Source organism: Aedes albopictus, chromosome 3 (genome assembly GCF_035046485.1).
Source record: "Aedes albopictus strain Foshan chromosome 3, AalbF5, whole genome shotgun sequence".
Classification (NCBI taxonomy): domain Eukaryota; kingdom Metazoa; phylum Arthropoda; class Insecta; order Diptera; family Culicidae; genus Aedes; species Aedes albopictus.
Window position 1 is genome coordinate 375,891,246 of NC_085138.1, and position 27,933 is coordinate 375,919,178.

At 39.6% G+C, this 27,933-nt stretch overlaps 1 protein-coding gene across 1 annotated transcript; it reads right to left on the minus strand.

Moving 5' to 3' along the window:
* Nucleotides 1-17,009: 17,009 nt before the first annotated feature.
* Nucleotides 17,010-20,507, minus strand: LOC115256989 (uncharacterized). The gene is made up of 2 exons (XM_062855714.1): nt 18,673-20,507; nt 17,010-18,605 (listed from the first exon to the last, which is right to left on the minus strand). Exons 1-2 carry the CDS (start codon nt 19,095-19,097, stop codon nt 17,966-17,968), a joined length of 1,065 nt encoding a protein of 354 aa, XP_062711698.1. The 5' UTR covers nt 19,098-20,507; the 3' UTR covers nt 17,010-17,965.
* Between the last annotated feature and the right edge of the window lie 7,426 nt (nt 20,508-27,933).

Consider the following 27,933-nt stretch of genomic DNA (forward strand, 5'->3'; position numbering starts at 1 on the left):
GAGTTTTCTCCCGGGATTCGTTCCAGGATTGATTCAGGAATTCCTCTCGAAATTCCTTTATTCATTCCTCTTGAGATTTTTCATTGATTTCTCACAGGTTTTCTCTAGAGATTTATCCCGAGTTTTGTTCAGGATTCTTCCCGGGAGTACTTTAAGGATTTTTTTCCAGAATTTTTTCATTGATTTCTCCCGGGATTCCTTCAGGGATTTCTTCCGAAAATTCCCCCGGGTTTTTTTTTCACGGATTATTTCCGAGATTCACTCAGGGATTCTTCCAGGATTCTTCCCTAGGTTTTCTCCGGGAATTCTTCCCAGAATTCCTTCGCTAATTCTTCCTGAAATGTCATTTATTTTTACCGAGTTTCATTTAGGGATTCCTTCTATGATTCATTCACGGGATTCCTTAAGAGAAATCTCTCGAGAGGATTCTGTCAGAGATTTCTTTCGGGATTCTTTCATTGTTTTCTGATATGATTTCTTTGAGGATTTTTCTAGGGATTTTCTTTAGCTTCTAGTTTCTAGTTTAGTTCTAAGGATTTTCCAGAGCTTCTTCCTCTTCTTCTTCTTCTTCTTCTTCTTATTCTTCTTCTTCTTCTTCTGTATGGTTCTACGTTCCCACTGGAACTTGGCCTGCCTCTCTCCAACTTAGTGTTCTTTGAGCACTTCTACAGCTATTAATTGGAGGGTTTTCTTTGCCTGCCATTGCATGAATTAGTATATTGTGAGGCAAGCACAATGATACACTATGCCCAGGGAGTCGAGAAAATTTTCCCGACCGGAACGGGAATCGAACCCTCCGTCTCCGGATTGGCGATCCAAAGCCTTAACCACTAGGCTAACTGGGGACCCAGAGCCCTGGATTTCTTGAGAGATTTCTCCAGGGCTTTCTTCATTGGTTTCTCTCAAGATTGAATTTTGGATTTCTTTTGGACATTTTTCCCGGGATTCTTTCTGAGATTCATTCATTGATTTTTCCCAGGTTTTCATTAGGGATTTCTTCTAAAATTCCTTCATAATTTCTCCAAGATTCTGTCGATGTTACTGGAATATCTTTTAATTAATTAGTAAGCACGAAATGTTGCTAATTGACTTCTCCGTATTCGCTCGACCGTGCCTTTAACCAACTAAGCCACACACAGGTAATGATTCTGCGGAATAGGAAGCCAAACTGACTCCGATGCCACACCATGAATACTCCTTTTTCACAAACCGATGCCAATCCACAACACACTCGCATTTGTGCCCACTTCTCACTTGTATTGACAGCGAGTTGTTTTTATGAAGCCGAGACAAGGCACCCTACACACTACTCAAACGGTTTGACCAACATTGACTCCGCCCCCAGGTTGATGGTTGAGTTGGTGCTGTGTTTGACCGTGTGTGATGCTGCTTGACGAACCGATTTGGCAGTTCGTCAAACCGATTTGACGGTTGACGGTTTGGTCGGCAAAAATCAAACCAGTTTGATTTTACTCAAACCAACGGTGGGCGGAGCCAATGTTTGACGAACCAATCGTACCGTGTGTAGTGTTGTTGCACAAACACAGTGCGATTTCAAATGGGGGATGATGTTGGTGCAACCAAAGTGACATGTTGGTGCAACACGATTTGGCAGTTCGTCATACGGTTGCAGAAACATTCGCTGGTTCGACCAACCAGGGGGCGGTGGCAATGTTGGTCAAACGGTTTGAGTAGTGTGTAGGGTGCCTAAGCACTCCGCATACCTAGCCACCAAGCAGTTTGTTTTGCTGCTGTCTAATTAGTATGTATCGAGAGCTCGGCACGGTCACACGCTCTGACGACCAACTGCGCCGACGACGTAAGCAAGAGTACAATGATACATATTCTGCCGTATTTCTGCAAAGTGACGTAAGCGACATTGAAGGTTTTGGCCCATTTTTCCGATATTATGCATAAAACTCTTGTTCATCCTCTAAGTTTCTTTCCATAGATGATAGATTACGACTAGATCTTGCATTCTAATACAGCAGGCATACCACAGTGTTATTTTTACACCAGATATTATATAGATTATACCAAAAAATATCGAAATTTTGAATGGCGCTTACGTCACTTTGCAGAATTACGGCAGTATTGCCCTTTACTGCCCTTTACTGTCAATAATTCCTCCAGGAGTTCTTTCCGGAATTCCTTTATCGATTTTTTCCTGGGATTCCTTTGAGAATTTCTCCCAGGATACATTGACGGATTATTCCCAAGACTGCATCAGGGATACCTCAAGGATCCTTCCTAGTTTTTCTCTCAGGATTCATTTAGGTATTTCCCTCTAGATTCCATCATTGATTTCTCCCCGGATCCTTTCAGGAATTCCTTTCACCATTCCTTTGGAGATTTCTTCAGAGACTCTTTCCGAGATTCCTTCATGGATTCCTCTCGGGATTCCTTCCGGGATTGCTCCTGGGCTTCCACCCGAGCTTTTTTCCGGGATTCTTCAAGCGATTTTTTCTGGGATTCATTGAGAGTTTTCTCAATCCCAAGCAACACGACTTGTTTCAAAGCCAGTAACAGCAACCTTACTGCAATTTATTCACTGGTTATTCGATGGTTTTTTTTTTCAAAGATTCTTACACCAATCCACCAAATATTTCTTCTGCATTCCATCAAGGGGATCCACAGAATCCACTTTTCTGATATTCCTCCAAGATTTCCCCCACAGATTCCTCTAACAATTCTTTCGGAGATTCCTCCGAGAATTTCTCCAGAGGTTCCCCAAAAAATCGCAAACAATAACTCCGGAAATCCTTTCCAAGTTCTCCAGGGCTTCAGAAATTCCTCCTGTTGCCAGCAAGCAAGAATCGGTATATTCGCCTCACTCCATTCATATTCACTCCTCTTTGCTGAAGCGAATCGAGAAAGATGCAGCAAACGGATTGTCGTGATCAAACACACAACCTCATCACCAGTGGAAAGCGATGCGCAAGTTGCGTGACATGGATATTCGTTACCATTCGTCGCAGTTTGGATCGCAAGCGAATGAATGAATGGCGAGTGGTGAAGAATGCTGGTGAGTGATCGAAGCGGCTATTATCATAACTAGAAGAGAATTTCTGCATGTAATGCATATATTTTTAGTGTATTGTTGTTGAAATGCTAGATTAGCAAAGAAAATAATAAACATTTTTTGAAAACATCGAAAAATCGTATGTACAATATCACTCGTATCACTCACGAATCGCATCACCGCTCGATCGCCTGCGATGCGAATGTGGACGAATAAGTAATTTCCAAGTATGGCTTCCCACCTTGAGGATTCTCAAGGGAAATTCCTTGAGTGATCCCTGAGGATTCTCTGGGGACTTCTTGGAGGAATACCTGGATTCTCGGGGAATCCTGGGAATATCTGCATGAATTTCCGATAGGGTTTTTGGCGGAATTTCCTGCGGACTACCTGGACGAATTCCCGAAAGAATTTCTGGAGGTATTCCCAGAGAAATTGTATGATGAATTTCTTGAAGAATTTCTGGAGAAATACCCGAAAAAATTCATGAGGAATTCCCGGATGAATTTCTGTAAAGTCCCAAGAGCAATTTCTGGAGGAATTTTGGAAGAATTTCTGTAGGAACTCACGGAGGAAATTCTGGAGGAATTTCCGGAGCAATTCCTGGAGGTATTTCCGGCTAAATTTCTGGAGGAGTTTCTAAAGGAGTTCCCGCGAGAATTTTTATACAACTTCCCGGAAAATTTCCTGAAGAATTTCTGGAAGAATTCCCGAAGGAGAATTTCTGGAGCAAACTCAGAAGATTTTCTGGTGGAACTCCCAAAAGAATTGCAGGAGGAAGTTCTAGAGGAATTTTCAGGAGAATTTCCAGAGGAATTGTTCCGACAGGGATTCCTCCAAAAATTCCTGGAGAAATACCTAAAGGAATTTCCCGAAGAATCTCTAGGGGGATTTCCGGAGGAATCCCTGATGGATTTCCGGGAGGAGCTTCTAGAGGATTTCTTCGGGGAATCCCAAACAGATTCGTGGAGGAATTCCTTGAAGAATTTCAGGAATAACTCCTGGAGGAATATCTGGAAGATTTTTAGGAGGAATTTTTGAAATGACTTCTATGGGAATTTCTGCAGGATTTTCCGGAGGAGGTCCTGGAGAAATCCTTGGAAGATTTTCTGCTGGAACTCCTGGAGAAATTTCTGGAAAAATTCCCTGAAGAACCCATGGGAGAGTTCCTGGAAAATCTCTGGAGGTACTCCTGGAGAAATTTCTGGTGGAACTTCTGGAGGAATTGCTGGAGGAATTGCTGGAGGAGTTTCAGGAGGAATTCCTGGAGGAATTTCTTTAGGAATTCCTGGGGGAATTTCTTTAGGAATTCCTGGAGGCATTTCTTTAGGAATTCCTGGAGGAATTTCTCTAGGAATTCCTGGAGGAATTTCTTTAGGAATTCCTGGAGGACTTTCTTTAGAAATTCCTGGAGGAATTTTCTTAGGAATTATTGAAGGAATTTCTTTAGGAATTCCTGGAGGAATTTCTTGAGGAATACCTGGAGGAATTTATTGGGGAATTGCTGCAGGAATTTCTTCAGGAATTCCTGGAGGAATTTCTTCAGGAATTCCTGGAGGAATTTCTTTAGGAATTCCTGGACGAATTTGTTGAGGAATTTCTAGAGGAATTTCTTTAGGAATTCCTGGATGAATTTCTCTAGGAATTCCTGGAGGAATTTCTCTCGGAATTCCTGGAGGAATTTCTCTCGGAATTCCTGGAGGAATTTCTCTCGGAATTCCTGGAGGAATTTCTTCAGGAGTTCCTGGAAGAATTTCTTTAGGAATTCCTGGAAGAACTCACGTAGGAAGTCCCGGACGAATTTCTTTAGGAATTCCCGGAGGGATTTCTTTAGGAATTCCCGGAAGAATTTCATTAGGAATTCCTGGAGGAATTTCATTAGGAATTCCTGGAGGAATTTCATTAGGAATTCCTGGAGGAATTTCTTTAGGAATACCTGGAGGAATTTCTTTAGGAATTCCTGGAGGAATTTCTTTAGGAATTCCTGGAGGAATTTCTTTAGGAATTCCTGGAGGAATTTCTTTAGGAATTCCTGGAGGAATTTCTTTAGGAATTCCCGGAGGAATTTCTTGAGGAATTCCTGGAGGAATTTCTTAAGGAATTCCTGGAGGAGTTTCTTCAGGAATTCCTGGAAGAATGTTTTAGGAATTCCTGGAGGATTTTTTTTTAAGAATTCCTGGAGGAATTTCTTTACGAATTCCTGGAGGAATTTCTTTACGAATTCCTGGAGGAATTTCTTTACGAATTCCTGGAGGAATTCCCGGAGGAATTTCTGGAGGAATTCCTGGAGGATTTTCTGGAGGAATTCCTGGAAGAATTGCTAGAGGAATTCCTGGAGGAATTCCTGCGAGATTTTTTGCAGGATCTTCCTGAGGAATTTTTGGAGGTTTTCCCAAAGAAATTATCGTACAAATTCCTGGAGAAATTCGCGTAGGAATTCTTGGAGGAATGCACGTAGGAATTCGTGGAGGATTTTTCAAATAAATTTCCTGAGAAACTCTCGTGTATTCTCGTCGGAATTCCTGGAGAAGCTCTCGTAGGAGTTCCGGTAGAATTCTCATATAAATTTCAGGAAAAATCCTTATATGAATTTTCAGAGGAATTTCCGGTGGAATTTTCCTTGAAATTATTCTTGTTGGAATTTCCGGAGAACTTCGTTAAGGAAATCCCTGAAGAATTTCTCTTGAAATTCTCGGAGGAACTTCTCTTGGATTTGCTGGATGAACTTTCTTATGAATTTTTGGAGCAATGTACCTTGAACAGCCCGGCGAAGTTTCCCTTGGAATTCATCTTTGAACTCCCGAAAAAAATTTCCTTTGGATTTTCCGGAATTATTCTCATAGGAATTACCGGAGGAATTTTCATAGGAATACCCGCAGAAATTATCGAAATTATCGTAGGACTTAGTAGGAATTCCCTGAAGAATACTCGTAGGAATTCCAGGAGAACGCGAAACACGTATTTCCAACAGGCCGATCACTGTCCATCGCAGGCGGAACAATCTGTTTTGCATAAAAAAAGTAAATAAATAAACACCAGCTGATTGGAATTGACACTTTTGCGAGCACACTCTCCAACTCAAAAAAGAACACGAGAGAGAATGGCTGCGTACTTCTCGTGTTTTCTTCGATTAATCCTCTCTTGGAGCTTACCGAACGGAGTATTTAAATTTAATCTGGATTTTCGCAAATCGAGATTAAATCTCGTATCAACTGCGTTGGTGCTTATGACCATAAAACCCCTTGAAAGTTCTTATTGAGTTCAGTAGATTTTTTTTTTCTGTGAGTTAGAATTACTACACAAGAACGTCTCTAAGCACAGAATGTTAAAAGAAGTTTTGCAGAGTAACTTAAAATCAGTATATTGATAATACAATTACATTCTGAAAACAACTGCTTAGTACCTATCTGCATTAGTTCATTGAGAACAGATGTTATCATGGGAAAGAGAAGATAATGATTCCAGGAGATGTTTCGAAACTTCGGGACAGTTTTGGAAATCTAATTTCCAAAAACATGTCGGAGCTGCGGTTTAGCATCTCTATATTTTGAGTTCCTCTTGTTTTGAAAATGTATTGCTAAAGTTTCCCTTGGTGTCCTACCTTTTTTCTATCTGAATCTTGAAATACTCATAGAATATTGCAATCCCAAATAATATGTCATAATATACCTAAGTATTCTTATCAGAGAATGTTGGAAGTGGACTGGACATCTACCGACAGTGCCGGATTTAGGCTTCGGGGGGGGGCCGGGGCAAACCCTATAAAGTGGCCCCTCAACAGCAAGATTTTGAAAATTTACATTTATTCTTCAATGTTGTGTATTGTTCGTATTTTTATTTTTTTAATTTTTACGAACACGAATGTTGTTATTTTTCTGATAATTAACCGAAATGGTATGTTAGACTTACGTTATGACTGTAGTTCATAGGCTCAAATTATGTTGAAAAATGGACAAATTGAGTGAAAAAATTGCGTAAAAAAACCACGTAGTTCTGATGAGGATTGAACCCACGTCTTCCTAAATTCGCTAGACAGGGCGCGTTAACCAACACCGCCACAGAAAAGGTAACGGTTCTGCACGAAAAGAAAAATCCTTATTGAATGTATAAGAAAATGTTATACATTTTTGCCATTTCGTTTTCCTCATGAAGCTTATCTATGCGTGTAATATGAAGCATAACATACGATAAATATAATGTATAAGTTTAACTTATGAATGTCATTCGCTATTCTTAATAATTAGTATTAGAATTGCCTAGTAGTATGTATGCATCAGATCTAATAAAATGTATGACGCGCATATTTTGAAGGCAGACTCTAAAAATTTTGCCTTTTTCTAAAATTTTAAAAAATAACAATGTTTTGATAACGATAAACTTCATTTATTTGTTCATTAAACTCAACATCACTACATTATATAGACACGAAATCATGAACACTCATTAATGCCGGCAGCAGCCGGAGCGTCGACAAGCATCGGAGCCAGCCGGAATCTCCGTTCCGGTAGGGAGCAAGCGGAGACAGCACCTTCAGGTAGCCGCTTCTGTAGCCGGGATGTCGAGGACAAGGTCGAGGAGTGACGGAACCAATTGGAATCTCCGTTCCGGTAGCGAGCAAGTGGGAGACAGCATCTTCAGGTAACCGGGATGTCAAGGAGCGATGGTGCCAGCCGTATCTCCGTTCCAGCATTGTCTCCGTTAGCCGGAGTGTCGGGAAGCAGTGAGGTGCCTGCCGACGTTGTGACCAATGTATAATCCACTCTGTTGAAATCCTGGTTGATATCGAGATTGATATAAAAATGATTAAGTTACAATTTAAAATGATGTAGTTATAATACTTACCGTGATCTACAAGCACTTTTATGCATTTTATTCCGCCATTCCGCCCGATATTCCGCCAAACTCGAAGGTTTTGTTGAAAAAACAATGGTGCCGTTCCTCAAGCCGAATCTTCACCATAAAAGTTTTCAAAACGAATCCGTGGAAAATTTATTAGTTAAAACTTATACTTTTCTAGCCATAACATAAAACTTATACCGTGTATAAGGAAATGTTATAGCTCTTATTACGTTCTGGTATGAACAAAATAAGTTAGAATTATAGAAGCAATTAGGGCATTCCTAATGAAAATTATTAATTTATACTCATAAATAAAATAATTAAATTATTTTTCGTGTGTGAAGTAGAAAGCCAACCTGATTCCAACACTCACCACACCCACCGCTCTTCTTCGCAATTCACCAACTCCATCGGTAGATGTCCAGTCCACTCCAACATTCTCTGATAAGAATACTTAGGCATATTATGACATTTTATTTGGGATTGCAATATTCTATGAGTATTTCAAGATTCAGATAGAAAAAAGGTAGGACACCAGGGGAAACTTTAGCAATACATTTTCAAAACAAGAGGAACTCAAAATATAGAGATGTTAAACCGCAGCTCCGACATGTTTTTGGAAATTAGATTTCCAAAACTGTCCCGAATTTTCGAAACATCTCCTGGAATCATTATCTTCTCTTTCCCATGATAACATCTGTTCTCAATGAACTAATGCAGATAGGTACTAAGCAATTGTTTTCAGAATGTAATTGTATTATCAATATACTGATTTTAATTTACTCTGCAAAACTTCTTTTAACATTCTGTGCTTAGAGACGTTCTTGTGTAGTAATTTTAACTCACAGAAAAAAAATCTACTGAACTCAATAAGAACTTTCAAGGGGTTTTAGATAAACTCGCGTATTTCAAAATATTTCAAAAACTTCTACCAAATTGTTGAATGCTGTTATGCTTATCTAGAGATGAATTTGCTGCAATCAAGCATTACAACCGATCCCTCAAAATAGTCATTTTTGGAAAACACTTCAATTCCAAACAGTTGGATTGTTAAGTAATTATAATATTGTTTTCGATTGAGCTACGAAAGAGCAAATTTCTTTGCTTCAAAATATAAATCGACAAAACAGTTTTATGATTTTAGAGCTCATACCAAAAAAAATCCCAGAAAAACTTCAAATCAAATCTGCAAATAGCTCGAGTGTTTCAAAATTATGATATTTTGGATTTCGATTTCAGATTATGAATTTATGTATATGGATGGATACCCTTGAAGATCCCAATTATAATCACCCTAGAACTTGCATAAAATATAATCGTCTTTGATGTGCATTTTTTAAGGTTTCGTGAACCAAATATATAGTGCTCAGGGATTATTGGGAGGCCCCCCTGATCGGGGGGCCCGGGCCACTTGCACCCTTTGCCCCCCCTTAAATCCGGGCCTGTCTACCGATGGAGTTAGTGAATTGCGAAGAAGAGCGGTGCGTGTGGTGAGTGTTGGATTCAGGTTGGCTTTCTACTTCACAGAACCGTTACCTTTTCTATGGCGGTGTTGGTTAACGCGCCCTGTCTAGCGAATTAAGGAAGACGTGGGTTCAATCCTCATCAGAACTACGTGGTTTTTTTACGCAATTTTTTCACTCAATTTGTCCATTTTTCAACATAATTTGTGCCTATGAACTACAATCATAACATAAGTCTAACATACCATTTCGGTTAATTATCAGAAAAATAACAACATTCGTGTTCGTAAAAATTAAAAAAATAAAAATACGAACAATACACAACATTGAAGAAAAAATGTAAATTTTCAAAATCTTGCTGTTGGGGGGCACTTTATAGGGTTTGCCCCGGGCCCCCGAAGCCTAAATCCGGCACTGTCTTCAGGTAGTTAGGTCGTTCAGTAGATCGGCAAGACTGCGTGTGCTCCTGATTAAGTTATGAGATCTTTGGCAGTTACACGTACCGAGCTTCCAATCGCAAGTCCTCTTTCGTCACATAGATCTGAATCGTTTTCTTATCTTGTTTACTTTTCGCTGCTTGTTGATTATACTGCTGACTCGCAGGGCCTAGCACCAAACCCCTAACTTTCCGGAGGGCAATATTACAATGTTGGGCTAAGAGTCCTTCACTGGCACTCGGTCGTCCTAACAGCCGATCCTAATACGGAGAACAGATGCTCAGAACCAACAAATGACACAATTGAAGGAATTTCTTTCGCAATAACTAGCTCAATCACACCACTTAAACTGTCAATTATTGAGTATGATTTTCAGTTTTTATTTTCTTTGTTTATTCTTCTGCCCTGTGCTCTTCTCTGCTTGCTTGCTCTGCTTGGCAACTCTCGGAACATGGTTTTATGATCAATATAATACATAATGGATTCGTGAGAGTGATGACGGACGACAGTGAGTTGAGTATGTTTATCGCGGATATAGGTTAAGGTATGTTGTTAGTATACACGGTTTAATGGTTGGAATTTGGTGGTGACTGACTGATGAGATTATTAAACGAACGCAGGGTTCGGTAGATGATGGACGATGTATGAAGACGTGTAGAGATATTTGGAATTGTTACAGGTGGTGGTTACGGCGATGAACGATTAAAATGGTTTTCATTCTTTTGATAATGATAATGACGACGATTTTGTTGCTTTTTCAACTACTAACACTGACTAACGAACGATTAATTTGTGTGTGTGTTTGTGACAGTAACCATATGTTTGAGATGCGCTCTGATGATTAACGAACGATGATGCATGCGATCCGACGGAGATAAGGATTTGAAGTGATTTATTTTTTATGATTTATATTTTACGGTTTGGATTCTGGTGGATTTGTTTGGTTTGATTTCTTGTTTCCAATTTTCTAATCGATATTGGCAAAAAAGGTATTCCTTGCATTGTATTGGTTGATTTGATCAGTTGACTTTAGCTTTGATAGTATTAAACAGATCTAATATAGAGTTTTTGTATCTGTTTATTACCACTTTCAGATTTATGCTTTCGTTATATGTAGCTCCCTTGTTTCCGAATACTAGTTTATTTTAGCTTTGTTTATTTCTCTATTTGACATAAGTTGTTTTTTGAGTAAGTTTCATTACGTTATTCGGTTGAGAATAGCAATTTTAGAGCCATCTTATCTTGTCTATGGAGCTTCCGACAGTATTTGAAAATTGAACTGTGAAAGAATGCCGTTAACCGCTGTGGATGGTGTGAACTGAAGAGTTTGAAACAACTGTAATAAACTTATAATAACGCGTGAAACGACAACATCGCGTTACATTTTCAAAAACGATCTGTGACGAATTGTTGGCTTGGTGGAATACTGTTGATAAACGTCTTCTAAAACTTTCTCTTATTTTCAAAAATCTTGAAGAAAAATGAAAACATAGAATCATACATTTTTTACACGAATTTTCTGCAGGAGTTCCTTCCGGGATTTCATCCAAAGTTTCTCCTGAAAGTTCTTCAAGAAATTTCCCTGAGCTGTCTTCTAGAGCTTCTCCCTGGATTTCCACAGGAGTTTCAGACGGGATACATCTTAAAGACTTTTGACGCTTCACCTGAGATTTCTCTCTCGAGACTTCTCTGAGGACTTCTATTAGAAGATTCCTTCCGGTGTTGGTCCTGGGATGTCTCAGAGTTTGTTCTTTTTAATTTATCCTGTACTTTGTCCTTAGTTTTTTTTTCGGAGTACCTTTTGAGAATTCTGCGGGAGCTATTGTTATTTCTCATGAAGTTCTTCCTGTGTTTTCTTGTATATCTTTTTCCAGGTTTTTTCTACCTATCCCTATCGGAAATTATGCTCATTTTGGGATTTCTTAAAAAATTGCTCCCGGAGTCCCGCAGAAACTTTTCCAGGAGTTTCTCTCGGAATGTCTCTTGGGATAACTTAAGAAATTCTTTGTACGAAATTCCTGGAAAAATATCCCAAGGAATCCAGGTGAAATCTTGCGGGAAACTTCGCAGAAATCTCAAGAAGATCTTCCGGAGAAATCCTGAAAAATTGAGACTTCTCGACATATTGGAAAACTCTCTGAAAGAAATCGCTGGAAGAACTTTTGCAAAAATCTCGAGAAAACTGTATGATTGCTATTCAAGGAAACGACTAAGAGAAATTCCTGAAGTAGCTTTCGATAAATTTTGGACGGATTTCCGACGGATTAGCTCGAAACTGTGAGAGCATATCGAGAAAACAACAACAAGTCTCCCAGGAACAACTCTCAGAAATCCCGAAAAAATACCGAAAATAAATCTCAGAAAGAACTATTTGTGGAAGAGAATACGTAGGAGAACCTCTGGATGGAGACTTGTGAGAACTGAAAAACCAGAAAAAAAATACTTAGGTAAATCCCCAGGAAAAAAGTTTTAAAAATTCAATGACGAAAGGGAAGCAGTCCAACAGCTGTACAAGGGATTCCTAAAAGATTTGTTCCTAGGTTTCCGCCAGGAGTTATTAAAGGTGTTTCTGCAGATACATTCAAAAGTTGTTCCTGGGATCTCCTCCAAGAGTTGTGTCTATTGTGTTGTGTCTTACAGCAGCTGTTCATTCTGGAATTGCTTCAAGAGTTGCTCTCGGGATGTCTCTACCAGTTGCTTCTGGAATTCTTCCAGCTGCACTTCCTGGGATTCCTCCAGAAATTCCTTCTGGGATTCATCTACGAGTTCATTCTGACATTTCTACAAGAGTTCATCCTGGGATTCCTCTGTGCGATCCTCCTGGGGTCCCTCTAGGAGTTCCTCCTGGGATTCCTCCAAGAGTTCCTCCCGGGATTCCTCTAGGATTTTCTCCTAAGATTCCTTCGAGGGTTCCTCCTGGGATTCCTCCTGGAGTTTCTTTTGGGATTCCTGCTGGAGCTCCTCCTGGAGTCCCTCCTGGGAATGCTCCTGGAGTTCCTCCTGGGATTCTTCGAGGAGTTCCTCCTAGAATTTCTCCTGGAGTTCTTTCTGGGTCATCTCCAGGAGTTTCTCCTGGGATTCCTTCAGGAGTTCCTCCTGGGATTCCTCCTGGAGTTCCTCCTAGGGTTCCTTCAGGAATTTCTCCTGACATTCCTCCGGGGATTGCTCCTGAGATTTCTCCTGGAGTTCCTCCTGGGATTTCTCCTGGAGTTCCTCCTAAGATTTTCCAGGAGATCCTCCTGGGATTCCTACTGGGATTCATCCCGGCGTTCCTCCTGGGATTTTTCCAGGAGTTCCTCCTGGAATTCCTCCAGAAGTTCCACCAGGCATTCATCTAGACGTTCTTCCTGAGATTCCTCCTGAAATTCCCACAGGAGTTTCTCCTAGGGTTACTCATGGATTCCTCCTGGAGTTCCTTCTAGGATTTCTCCAACAGTTCCTCCAGGGATTCCTCCAGAGATTTCTCCTGGAGTTCCTCCTGGGATTTCTCCTGCAGTTGCTCCTGGGATTTCTCCTGGAGATCTTCCTAAGATTTCCCAGGAGAACCTTCTGGGATTCCTACTGGGATTCATTCCGGAGTTGCTCCTGGGATTTCTCCTGAAGTACCTCCTGGGATTCCACCTGGAGTTCCTCCTGGGATTCCTCCTGGAGTTCCTTCTTATAGGATTTTTCCAACAGTTTCTCCTGGGATTTCTCCTGGAGTTCCTCCAGGGATTCCTCCTGGAGTTCCTTCTAGGATTTTTCCAGCAGTTCCACCTGAGATTCCTCCTGGAGTTCTATCTAGGATTTTTCCAGCAGTTCCTCCTGGGATTTCTCCTGGAATTCCTCCTGGAATTTCTCCTGGAATTCCTCCTTGAGTTTCTCCTGGGACTACTCTTGGAGTTACTCCTGGGATTTTTCCAGGAGTTCCTCCTGGAATTCCTCCAGAAGTTCCACCAGGCATTCATCCAGACGTTCTGCCTAAGACTCCTCCTGAAATTCCCACAGGAGTTTCTCCTGGGGTTACTCATGGATTCCTCCAAAAGCTTGTTTTGGGATTCCTCCAGGAGTTCCTCCTAGGATTCTTCCAGAAGTTTCTCCAGGAGTTTCTACTGGGATTCTTACATACAGGATTTCATGCTGGAAGTCCTCGTGGGTTTCCTCCAGGAGGGAAGTTTGATACCTATATTTTTGGGTGTATTTTACCCAAAACAACTTTCAATGGCCATACATATCGGCTTGACTTTGAAAATCATAATGTTAAATATCAATATAAGTAAGCCTAAGGTCATGTACTTTTCATAGAAGAGGACACCTGTGGCCAGAGATGCCACATTATTTCATCGAAAAATCTGTATCAATACAGATTTTTCAGTATCGCTGTATTTGGGGGTATAGTAGACACCGAGAATCCTAGATTTTAATAGAAACTATCAAAAAGGTACTCCTTTTTGACAGTTTTCAATTTTAACTGGTATTTACTTTTCCAATACATGTGTGAAAATGTACAAATATTAATAAATTTTGTGAAGTTTAAGCAACAATTTATAAAGTTTTCATTAAGTTTATTGAAAACAACTTCAAATTGTATGCTTTCTGGAGAAATCTGTATCACATTTTAAAAATCTGTATTTTTCTGTACTCTGTATCTTGTCTGTATGGAAGGTCAAAAATCTGTATAATACAGAAAAATCTGTATATCTGGCATCTCTGCCTGTGGCCTCGGAGGGTCATCAGAGCTTCCCTAAAAGTGTGGTAATTACACTCCAAGCAACATCCTGTGATCATAATTCGACGTTTATGTAGCAGGTAAATGTGCTCACTTTCATGTGAGCATGGTCCGTAGGTGACTTAATCTAATTTTATTTATACTCAATCCAATTTTAATTATATGGATTACGATGTTCGAGTTTACTTTTTGTTTTATCATACCAACCTGAGTAAATGCTCACGCAGAGAAATAAATGGTAAACACAATTAAATTCTAGTTCAAATCAGCCAATTTTCAGTTTGCTATAGCGACAGACTGATTTCCAGTTTAAACTGAACTGTGTCACTATTTGATAATACAAATAATTTCATTTGTTGAAATTTTTGACAGTCTGTTAGACCAAACTGAGATTTGGTTGTTTCAACATGAAATAATGGATTGTTTTAAACGACTGCACTTTTGTCGCTAACAAAACCGGAATGTGATTTTGTTGGTGACGGCAGCTGCTGCGGCACGCGCAGAAAAATGACGCTTGTTTAAAACAATAAAACGCATGGTTGATTTTCAAACTGAGAATTCACTCATTCCAAAGTTATTTTTCTTTGTTCTTACTTAGAGTTTATAGATAGAAACGACCAATTAATTACCATCATTCCATATAACGTTAGAAACTTCATTTGTTTCTACAAAATGGGGACCACAAACATGACCCGGAAGCACTCACACATCTTCAAAATTATTACCTCAACTTCGCCACAACGACGAAGGTCTAGTAAATTCTTCACCGCAACTTCCAAGTGCAGTTTTGGCTGTGATAGATAACGCGCAGGTGCTCAAGACAGCATCCACAAAACGTTGGTCGGTTTCGCCTTTTTGTCTTAATTTTATTCGTTGTACTTTCCATCCGCTTGCCGAGTCTCTTAAAATAGATTTTCGACCTGCCGCAGCTGCTGCCGTCACCAACACAATCACATTCCAGCTTTGTTCACGGCAAAAGTGCAGTCGTTTAAAACAATCAATTATTTCATGTTGAAACAACCTAATCTCAGTTTGGTCTAACAGACTGTCAAAAATTTCGACTAATGAAATTATTTGTATTATCAATCAATGACACAGTTCAGTTTAAACTGAAAATCAGTCTGTCGCTATTAGTAAACTGAAAAATCGGTTGATTTGAACTAGAATTAAAATGTGTTCACAATTTATTTCTCTGCGTGCAGGTCGAAAATCACTTTGAAACCCTTCAAATTTTCAAAGTTTTTTTTATCTGTATTATCGAGATTTTTAGCCCTAGGCTAGTTCATCTCGGGACCCACGCTTTACTTCCCTTCCGAAGGAAGAACCCACATTGTTGTGAGTTTGTCGGGAGTGGGATTCGATGCCAGGTCCTTGGCGTGATAGTCAAGTGTTCTAACCATCACACCAGATCCGCTCCACACTAAGCACTAAGTTGAAGAGAGGTACTGCCTATGATCGCATATAAGTCCCATATTTGCTGGGTTTCCTATTCATATGGGACAATTATGTGTAGAAAATTGAACGTCCTAGACCAACAATCAACAATCCAGTCACGTTTTATTTGAATTTGTAACACAGTGGATAGAACAGATTTAGGGGTAGGCGGGGCATAATGAGCAGGTGGGGCATAATGAGCACCTTGTATTTTCACTGTAAATCTTCAAATTAACAAAACAAGTTGCTTAATTGTAGCCTTATTATCTAAAATCCAATGAGTTGAGGACAAAACATTAGTCAAAAAATCCGTTTACCTTGAAATATTAATCAAAATGCGTAAAGTGGCCATATACTGGGAAAATATTATAAGAATCAGGTGACCTAAAATAAGGTTTTGGGTATCGAAATCACAACTTAGTGGGCATCTATCGATTTTCTTGATATTCCCTAGGCCAATGAAATGTATTTGTAACACTTTTGAACTATTTGTATAATTATTTTGTTGAAAAAATATGCTTCAAAGAGTTGGTAGTAGGGTGGGGCAGAATGAGCAACTAGTGAAAAAAATAATGAAAATGGTAAACATCTTCAACAAACAAATTTTAATTTTGGTTTTCTCTGTTTTGATGCATATAGTAAGGTTTTGTCTGTAACTTTCAATTTATTAGCTTTAAAATCTCAGTATCTGTATATTATCACCGTTTAAAAAATCCTCAATAGAAGATTCATTGGAACCCCACAGTTCCCTACAAATTAAACCCCGTAATCCCTTCAAATTCTCATTGATGGTTGCCGGTATGCTTTATCATTGACAAGAATAGTCAATTAGCATTTGATTGTGTACAAAACTGATATTGATCATACTGCCCCACACAGGGTGCTCATTATGCCCCACCCCCAAAACGCAACTCGCGATTTTATACGTTTTTAAAAACATAAAATTCTACAACATTTATAACTTTATTCGGAATTTCAACGATTAGCTTTTGTCAGTTAAGGTTCAAATGAGGATTGAACGATAAAATTACACATTGGTTGCACTTAATTTACTGGATTTGGTGGCAAAATGCTTAAGCTGCTCATTATGCCCCGTCTACCCCTACTTTCGAAATTGGATTGAAATAAAAACCTGTTTCAAAAATATTGGCGGGTACTGCGGATGAACCACGTTTAAAATCAATTTAACTAAAAAGAGTTTTATGATTATTTATTATTTATTTTGGAATAAAATATTTGTTCGATAATAAAATGCTAAAACTTGCCGAAAAAAAATAACCTAACCTAGAAATTCGATGTTCATTATGGCTAAGGATTCGAATGATAAGGAAGTATAATTATTCCAACTAATGCTAAGATCAGATCCTGAAGTTTCATACTTTTACTAAATTGTAGGTTCTCAATAACTCTCGTGTGATGTTCGAGTACTGGGTTTTTGAATAAAACTTATTTGAAATAACCACAATCTATACTTGTTTACACTTAAAAACGAACAAAAATCGTACCTCTACTGACTTAGAAATTCGATTTCTTTGATTCGAGGGGATAAGCCCACACCGCCTACTGCGTCTGTGCTATAATTTCTGACTTGTGTTTTTCGTTTTATTTTTCACATCTAATTTACTTCATTTCGATTTGTATATTGTACCAATCCAGTCTTAAATATTATTATAGTAATTTTTTTATTGTTTATGCAAATATTGGTGTTTTCCCCCATGCTTCGCTACATTTCTACGCGTTACCATCCATCGAAAGCCTTAAAATGCGAGCCAAAAGCCGTTCTAAAAAGGGTTCATGACTTTTAGGTTTCTTATCGTCCCTGTTTTAATATTTTATTTCAATGCCCAATAGCGATTCTTCCCCCAACTCTCCCCATTCTCTGGGACGGACCCTGTGTTTCCCAATTCCCGTGCGCGCACGCAATCATCCGCAATCATCACACTCTCTGGCTTCTTCCTCTTCTACGTTCTACTCTACTATACTTCCTAACACATGCAACTATTATTTGGTATATCACTTAGAGATTGAGTGTTTTGGACCGGGACCCCAGCCCCATAAGCCGTCCCTATTCTTGTGCCCTCCGGCCCATCTCAGGCGTATGCGGCGGAAGCACCTGGGGTTTCTTCAGAATCTGCGGCTTAACCTTCACCTGCGGTTTGAAGGAACTGAGATTCTTCGCCTGCTGTTCCTGAGCCAACGATGTCGCTGCCGCCCCGGAAGTGCACTCTGACGACTTCACCAGACAACCACCGGTTAGGTGCAAGTCCGCAAACTGCGACACGAACTTCTGGGTATTTCTGGCCGGAATGGGACTCTTGGCGAGTTCTTTACCCACCACCGGAGTGGAAGCTTGAAGCGTTTCGCCACCAGCACCACCACCACCCGTACTGGAAGACTCCTCAATGTGAAGCACCTCATCCGATGGACCTATACTTACCTCCTTGACCTCGCCACTCTCTTCGACGATCTTCGGAATGTCCGTCGTCGATGTCGGCGTTTTAATACTGCTCTCCTGAGGTTTAACCTCCGCCTTCGGTTTGTCCACCGTACCCTTGACGTCCAGCTTGACCTCCTTCTTGCCGGTGGTGTTCTCGTACACAACCGGTTCCGTCAAAAACCGTTCGTTCTTCTTCAACGTGCACTGGTTCTGGGCGGCGAATCGTTCCGCCGACGTCATGTCCTCCAGTTCACTGTCCAGCGATTCTCTGTGGGTGAAAATTAAACATTTGTATAATAAGGTGATACTATAGTGTAATATATTAAGACACTTACCTGGAAGCACTGCTGACACCGTCCTTCCCAATCGCGGCCGGCGGCAAATCCATCACCAAATCCGGCGCAATCCGGTTCCTGCTCAGTATCCGCGAGGTGGTCAAGTTCTGGTACGAACTCTGCGTCGCCCGCTTCTGCCACAGATCCCGATTGTGCTGGAACACATTACCCCCGGAACTACCTCCTCCACCGCCCCCGCCCGCAACCGACAGACTAAGCTTGTTCTCCGACAGGCTGAAACTCTTCGAGTGGAACTTTCGCATCGGCCGCGGTTCACCATTTTCGTCCACGTTCTGATTCATCCCGGCCAGCGAGTCACTCAACCGTTGCGGTTGCTCACCGGAGGAAGCCTTCGCCGACGGAAGCGTATCGCTCCGTCGGTTGAGGATCATGGTGGATTTGGTGTGCTCCGGTGGGTCGCCCATGCTGCCTAACTTCGACCGGAACTCGACGGTGTCTTCGGTGTCATCGTTGCTGCCGGAGCCGCCTCCGCTGTGACTTTCCGGGGCCGGTGATTTGTCACGCTGGACGGTGATCTTGGTCGGTTCGGCGTAGATTGGTTCCGAGGGTTTTTTGGGCTGGAAGAAAATATAGGGGGTGATTCATAACGAGGCGATAAGAGTTCGCTGGTTTTCAGTTAATGGCGTGAGGACAAAACATGAAGGGTGAAGCGGTTATTCAGAAGCTTGTTAGCCAATAGAACAGAGTTTGGATGGTGCACCACTTTGGCAAATCTTTTAAGCTAGGTGAATAGTAGTGGGATATGCGGTGGAGCAAGATGGGGGCCACCCAGGCAGTTTGGCCCCGGTAACTCTTCAGTGAATAAGAGACAATTTTATCTTTATTTTCAGTAGATTAGACAGTTAAAACGAACATTTACGTCATAAAGATGGATTTTTTTTAGAAAATGTGCCATTTTCTTATATTTTTACCCCTTTCCTGGAGAGTTTTCTTCTGCCTGCTTTCAGCTTAGATTTATGAGCACTTCCACCAAAGTTAAGGACTGAGAGCTTGGAGAGCTGTCATTGAAAATGATCATCTATGCATTCCATGAGATAGACCGTCAGTCATTCCTAAAAAGAACCGTTAAGCTGCTAATACACAGGGTTTGACTCGATCGATTTTTCATAAGTGTCACAGAGATGGTACTTTTTAGTTCATTCCTTGTCATATTTGATCCCGTATATTCGAGGCCTTACGAATAATTCCAAGTAAAAATGAAAACTGTTTAAAATATTCCCTTCTCGATTGTAAATTACTGACTACCGTGCGGTCGCCATTCACCGCTCATTTTGGGCCAATCATACAAAAATGATCAAATGTTAGTAAAGTATCGTAACAAAAGTGAATGTAACATGCTGCCACATTAAAAAAACTTTCATTTCACCAAGTTTTTATATGGGTGTACCTGAAATCACGTCCTCTAAAAATATTTCTCACATTGCGCTGCAGGACAACATGGGAACTGTTCAGGGCAAACAGCGGAAGAAACATCCAACAAATAAAACCCGTTAAAGATTCCATTTTGACAAAACAGGATGAACTGAACGTCATGAATCATCAATACTTTGGTAAATAAGAGTTATTTTGTTTTATATATAAATGAATAGTTTTTGTGATCCCATGAAAAAATAATCCAGTGAGCGGTGAATGGATGCATGAGCGGTAATAGGAGCCAAGAGATAACACATTTGAATTTTTTTATTTTTTTGGTTGTAAACATATTTTACAATCGTTTTATATTTTTTCTATAATAACAACATAATTGTTGAGTTGTTAACGTAAATTAAAGTCCAATATTCGCAAACGTCGATTTTTTATGTCATATACTTTATGAAAATGTCGTTAAATGATCGGTGAATGGCGACCTCACGGTATAAAGATATGAAACAACCTGGGGATTTCCATCTCTGTGATGAAAATATAACACTTAAAATTCAGAATTGGATTATAAATTGCTGCATAAACAAAAAGTGCTCAAGAAGTTTGCTTCGCAATACCATCAGAAATTTTATCCAAAATTATCTCATGCAAGAATCTGAAGGATCTTTACTGCAACATTTAGCAAGAATGTTTATTAGTTTTAAATTAAGAAATTTAGTAAATAATCTTCCAAGACTTATTCTATAATTTTCATCAGTAGCATTTTTAAAAACACTCCAAGAAATCAGCAGCTAGTCCGTACAGATTTTTTAGTGTTTCATCTTATTAAGATGTGTCTATTAGACATATGTAATGTTCAGTGAAGTTCTAAAGTTGTTAGAAAACAACATTGCTCCACGTCGAGTGGAGTACTGGATTTATCGTAATGAACTGAATTTTTGTTGGTTGGTTCGCAAATTTAAAACGGTGCACAGTGGGAAAAAATGAACCCAAAACACGACTAAATTCATTTCTCAGCTGGGTAACGGGTTCTGCCAATGACTGAGCCCATTCTCGCTTGGAAAAAGTGTGCTGAATCGATTGGTGGCGGTCCCGTTGACCGGAGGCCTCACCCTGGCCAGCTAGAGGGCCGGAATCAACCCGAGTTCCTTACGGAAAGCAAAACCATTCTCATCAAAGAATACTTTCGCACCAGATATTTATTTTGAAGCCGCAAATCAGAAGTAAATCACATTCCGGATGGTATCAGTTGCATATTATGGTGCAATTGTGGTTCCGGAGCAATCCGGAACAACCTGGAACATCCGTATAAGTGAATATACAGAAGACTTACTCTTATAGACATTTACATTACATTCACAATTCCGAGTTCCTCTGGATACCTGTACTACGAATATCTAAATTATGCTGCAGCTTAAAGAATGTAACAAAATTCACTATCAAGAGCATTCAGGTTGACCAAAATATATTGGTGGCCACTAAACGGCAATCCAGAATGCTTCCGGAATCCCTCAGGGATGCTCCAGAATTCTTCTAGATTGGGTCAAGAATCCATCTGGGTTACTTCCAAAACACTTCTGAGATGCTTCCGGATTCCTTATAGAATGCTTCCAGAATACTTTTGGGATGCTTCCAGCATGCTTCTGGTATGCTTTTAGGTTCCTCCTGGGATGCTTCTAGAATCCTTCTGGTTTCCTTTTAATTTCTTCTAGGTTGCTTCAAGAATCTTTCTGGGATGCTTCCAGTTTTCCTTTGGGATGCTTCCCAAGTTTTTATGGGATACTTGCAGATTTCATCTAGGATGCTTCCACATTTTTTCTAAGAATCCTTCTGAGTTGCTTTCAGAGTTCTTCTAGGTTGCTCCCACATTCATTCTGGGATGCTTCCAGATTTATTGTGGGACGCTTCCACAATCTTTCTGGGATTCTTCCAGAATCCTTTTTTGATGCTTTCAGTATCCTTAAGGAATGTTTTCAGAATCCTTCGAGTATGCTTGCAAAATCCATCAGGAATGCTTTCATAATCCTTCAGAGATGTCTCCTGAATTCTTCTGGGATGCTTCCAGATTCCTTCGAGGTTGCTTTCCGAATTTTTCGAGCTTGCTCGCAGAATCTTTCAGGTATGCTTCCAGATTTCTTTTGAGTTGCTTTCTGAACTCTTCGAGGTTACTTACAGAATCTTCCAGGGATGCTTTCAAATTTATTTTGAGATGCTTCCAAATTTCTTCTAGGATACTTTCAGAATCCATCAAAGATGCTTCTAAAATCCTTCTAGGATACTTCCAGAACACTTCTTCGATGCTTCCATTTTTTTTTAAAGATGTCTCCCGTGTTCTTTGGGGATACTTTCAGATTATTTCTATGCTGTTTCTAGAGGTTTCTGGAATTATTCCAGATTTCTTCTGGAATGCTTCCAGAATCCTTCTGAGTTGCATTCAGATATCTTCTAGGTTGCTTCTAGAATTTTTCTGGGACGCTTCCAGTTTTTTTAAGGATGCATCCTGAGTTTTTCTGGGATTCTTCCAGATTCCTTCTGAGATGCTTTCCAAATTCTTCTGGGATGCTTTCAGATTTCTTTCGGTATGCTTCAAGATTCCTTATAGAATGTTTGCTGTTTCGTTCTAAGATGCTTCCAGAATCTTTCTGAAATGCTTCCAGAATACTCCAGAATACCTGCTTCTTGGATACTTCCAGAATTCTTTTGGGTTACTTTCAGAATACTTGGTTGCTCAACAAATCCTGGGATGCTTCCAGAATTGCCAATAAATAAATAGGGGTGGAAGCAATAATAAACTATAAAAGTTCCATAAACCAATCAAAAAGTGCATAAATAAATCAAATTTATCCATAAATAATTGATTTTCGAGCAATAAAAAATGTCAGAATTTCCACAAATAAATTAGCAATTGCAATAAAAACTATTTTTTTTTCAATAACAAATTTCTAACATACTACATCATAGAACTATGATAGAAAGACTGAAACTATGTGTGCAATTTAACAGATAATCGCTTGCTGTCCGAACTCGCTTACGCTCGTCGGACTTTAAAAGGGATGGCATCTCTGTTCGCATTATACCGGACAAATTCTTGGATCTGTGCATTGCCTAGAACCGAATCAACGCAGTTACGGCGCGTCGGATTTTGGAAACTTCGGCGGCCTTCTGCCGCTTCAGTTCCTCAATCCTCTATGCGGCTTTGCCGCACGGCTTGACGGGTATTTTTAGCTAGAATTGCATTCAATTGCTTTTTTGATGTTTTTTAATTGGGAATTTTTTAAATTAATTATGAAAAAATCGGATTTATTTATGGAAAATTTAAACTTTTTTGGTGGAAAAAATGTAGTTATTTATTGCAATTATTGAATTATTCGTGGAAATTCCGACATTTTTTTATTGCTCAAAAATCAATTAGTCATGGGAAATTTTGATTTATTTATGCACTTTTTGTTTTGTTTATGGAAATTTTGTAGTTAATAATTGCTCCCATTCCTACTTCTTGATTGGCAATTTCTGATTTTGTTATGGAAAATGATCACTTTTTTATGAGTCGTTTATATTCTAGCCCTTTCAAATTCGTTATGGGATGCTTCCAGATTCCTTCGTGGATGCTTTAAGATTCCTCTGAGGGGCATTCAGAATTCATCTAGGTTACCCCCACAATCATTCTGGGATGCTTCTAGATTGATTCTGGATGTTCTAGAATCCTTATGAAATCAGGGTGTATACTACTTGGAAAACACCTGAAAACCGGTAAGCTTGAGGAAATTATATTTAACAGGGAAAATCCTGGAATACTTAGGGACCTTCTGGAACTCAGGTAAATTTTGTATCAAATAAAACAAATACTAGAGACAAATCCGTTTTGTATTTTGAAATCAATTGTTATGTTTTAATCAGACATTTTCAGTTTCTGAAAATAATCTGAATCCATCCCTGAAATACATTTTTCGGGGGTGAAATTATTGGGAACCATTCTAGAAGAATTTCTTAACAAATCCTTTGAGAAATCTTGGAAAATAAGTTGAATCCCAAGATGATTTTCAGAATAATCCGAATTGGATTAATAAGTTTCATTTGTCAGGAAAATACTTACTACATTCTCAAGGGCTCCCATAAGAAATACTGAAATATTTGCGGTCAATTTTGAAGAAATAATAATTGTTTTTCAAAACTACTTGACAGAATTGTGGTACGAATCTTAAAGGAGTAACTGGTGCAATTTGAGAATGTTCTGTACCAAATTCTGATGGAAATCTGGAATGATTTTCTGCCGGATTCAGCTATAGAATTTTTAGACAATTCCTGGAGGAATTTCTGGATATATCCTCGAAGGAATACCATAAGGAATCCCTGGGAGAATCCTTGGAGAAATTTATGGAGAAATCCCTGGAAGAATACCTGGGGAAACCCCTGAAAAATTCCTGAAGGTATTCCTGGAAGAGATTCTGAAGAAATTCCTAGAGAATTTCCTGCAAGAATCCTTGGAGGAACTTCTGGAGGATTCCTGGAGAAATTTTCAAAGGATTTTCAGGAGGAATCTTCGAAGGATTTTCTGGAGGAATCCATGAGAAAATCTCAGCAGAAATTCGTAGAGAAATCTCTGGAGAATTTCGTGGAGAAATCTTTGGAGAATTCTTGAAGCAATTCCTGATGGAATTTCAGGAGAAATTCCAAGAGAAATTTCGGGAGGATTTCTTGAAGATATTCCTGGGGTAATTCCCAGAGGAATTCCTGAAGGAGTTCCAGAAGGAATTCCTGGATAAAATCGTGGAGGAATTGCTAAACGTATTCCTGTGAGAATTGCTGGACGAATCCATGATTAAATTCCTCTAGAGAAATTCATGAAAAAATTACTGGATAAGTTTCTAGAGGAATCTCCACAGGAATTCTGGGAAGTTTATATTATTTTCATATTTCTGAAAAAATCCCTTGAGAAAATCCTGGAGGAATTTCTAGCGGAATCTTTGGAGGAATTCCTGGAGAAATCCTTGAAGGAATTCCTGAAGGAATCTCTGGAGGAATCCTTGTAGAAATTGGCGAAGAAACCCCAGGAGGAATCTCTAGAGGAATTTCTGGAGGAATACCTGGAGGAATCCCTGAGAAAATCCTGCGGGTGTTCCTGGAGAATTTCCTGGAAGGATTCTGAAGGAATCCCTAAAGGATTTGCTGAAACAATCCTTAGAGGAACATCTGGAGGATTTCCTGGAGGAATCTTCGGTTTCGTGGAGGAATCCCTGGGAAAATCGCTGGAGAAATTCTTGGAGAAACCCCCGGGGGAATCCCTGAAAAATTCCTGAGAGTAATCCTGGAAAATTTCCTGGAAGGATTTCTGAAAAAATCCTCAGAAGATTTTTTGGAAAAATTCCTAGAGAAATTGGTGACATAATTTCTGCAGGATGTCGAGGAGCAATTTCTGGATTAATTCCTAGAGAAATTGCTGGAGGAATTCCTGAAGAAATTCTTAGAATATTTTCTAGAGAATTTCCTGGAGGAGTTCCTGGAGAAATTCCTGGATAAAATCCTGGAGGAATGCCTGGAGGAATTCCTGGAGGTTTTCCTTTGAGAAATCCCGGAGGAATCTTTGAAAGAATTTTTGCAACAATTACAGGATGAGTTTCTGGGTAATCTCTACAGGAACCCTGGGAGGAATTTCGGAAAAAATCCCCTGATAAATTCCAGGAGGAATTTCTAGAGAAATTTCTAGAGGAATTCCTGGAGAAATCCGCCAAGGAATTTCTGAAGGAATCCCTGGGGGAATTCTTGAAGAAATTCGTGGAGAATCCCTGAAGAAGTTCCTGGAGGAATTTTTAGCGGAGTTCTTAGAGGAATCCCTGTAGCAATTCCTTGAGGAAAATCTGGAAGAACTCTTGGAGGAATTCCTGAAAAAATGCTAAAAGGAAATTCTACAGAAAATCCTGAAAGAATTTCTGAAAGATTTCCTGGAGAAATTGCTGACATAATTTATGACGGAATTCCTTGATTACTTCCTGGTGAAATTCCTGGAGGAATCCCTGAATAAATTCCTCGAGGAGACCCTGGAAAAAATTCTGGATGAAATCCTGAATGCCTTGATAGATTTCGGAGGAATCCCAGGAAAAATTCTTGAAACAATTCCAGTAGAAAGTCCTGGAAGAATTTGGAGGAATTTCTGGAGTAGTCCTTAAAGCAATTCCTGGAGGAATATCTGGTAGAATTCCTGGAGGAATCGCTTAACAATATTCCTGGAGAAATCTCTGCAAGAATCCAAGGAGGAATCCCTAAAAGAATGCCTGGAAAATTTTCCTGGTAGAATGCCTAGGAGAATTCCTGGTGGAATTCTTGGAGTATTCTCTGAAGTAATTCCTGGGAAAATCTTTGAAAAAAATCCTGTAGAAGACTTTGAAAAAAAATCCTTGGAGGAAACGCTAGAAATTTCTTGGATAAATTTCTGGTGGAATTCTTGTAAGAATCCTGCAAGCAATTACTGGAGGAATCTCTAGAGGAATGCATGGAAGAAGTCCTGAAAGATTCTCCACAGGAACTCCTGGAGAAATCTCCAGAATAATTTTTGGAGGAATTTATGGAGAAATTTCTAGATGAATTGCTGGAGGAATTTCTAGAGAAATCCCTGCAGGAATTCCCAGAGGAATCTTTGGAAAAATTCCTACGGGAATTCATTAAGAAACTCGTGGATGAATCTAGTGAGGAATACCAGGAATAATTCCTGAAGAAACTGCAGATGAGGAAATTCTGGAGGAATCCTTAGAAGAGTTCCTGAAGAAACTCCAGAAGGAATCCCGGAATCAATTTCAAGAGGAATTTCTAAGGGAATCCCTAAACAATTCCTAGAGGAGTTCCTTAAAAAATGCAAGGAGGAATTCCTCAAGGAATCCTTAGAAGAGCTCCTGGGAGAATCTTTGGAGGATTTTTTAAAATAAGCTGTCCCAGAAAGATTCACAGAAGTAATTCCCGAGTTAAGCCACTATAGAAATTCTCGGAGGAATCCCTGGAGAACATCCTAGAGGAATGCCTGTAGGGATTAACGGAGTAATCTCTAGAAATACTCCTGGAGTAATCTCTAGAAGAATTCCTGGAGGAATTTCTGGAGGAATCTCTAAAGGCATTTCGGAACGATCCCTGGCTGAATTTTCAGGGGAATCCCTGCAGCAATTCCCAGAGGATTCCCTGGAATAATTCTTGAAGGAATCTCTGAAGAAAATTGTGGAGGAATCCCTTGAGAAGTTCCTGGAGAATCCCAGGAAGAATTCCTGAAGAAATTGCAGATCGAATCCTTGGAATCCCGAAAGCGATTTCTAGAGGCATTCCTAAAGGAATCCCTAAACATTCCCCAAAGGAAGTACTGGATTGATTCCTGGAGGAGTTCCTGAAAGAATTCCAAGAGGAACTCCCGAAGGAATTCTAAAAAGTGATCCTGGGGGAATCCTTGGAAGAATTTTTAAAATAATCTTTGGAGATGTTCCTGAAAGAATCACAGAAGAAATTCCCGGATAAATCCCTGGAGGAATTCTTGAAGGAAAATCTGGTGGAATTCCTGAAAAAACCCCACGGAGGAATCCCGGAAGCAATCTCATGAGGATTTCCTTAGGAAATCCCAGGAAAGATTTCTTAACAAATTCCTGGAAGAATTTCAGTAGGGAAAAGAATATGAAATCCATGTCTGCAACAATTTTTGGACGACAGAATGTTTTGTACAATGTTTTAATGAACTCCTGGATTAATGTTTAGCATATCTCTGGAAAAAATTCCTGTAAGGGCTTCTGGAAGATATTCCTGCTGAATTACTTCGAATTATTCCAGATGGAATTATTAGACCAATCACTAGTGGAATTCTTAAAGGAATATATGGAGAAATCCTAGAAGAAATCTCTGAAGAAACAC

Excerpts from the sequence above, each read along its gene's own strand:
- LOC115256989 (XM_062855714.1), bottom strand. The coding sequence starts at position 19,097 with ATGGGCGACCCACCGGAGCACACCAAATCCACCATGATCCTCAACCGA. Across the intron at positions 18,606-18,672 it reads GGTGTCAGCAGTGCTTCCAG|AGAATCGCTGGACAGTGAAC; the intron begins GTAAGTGTCTTA and ends TTTCACCCACAG.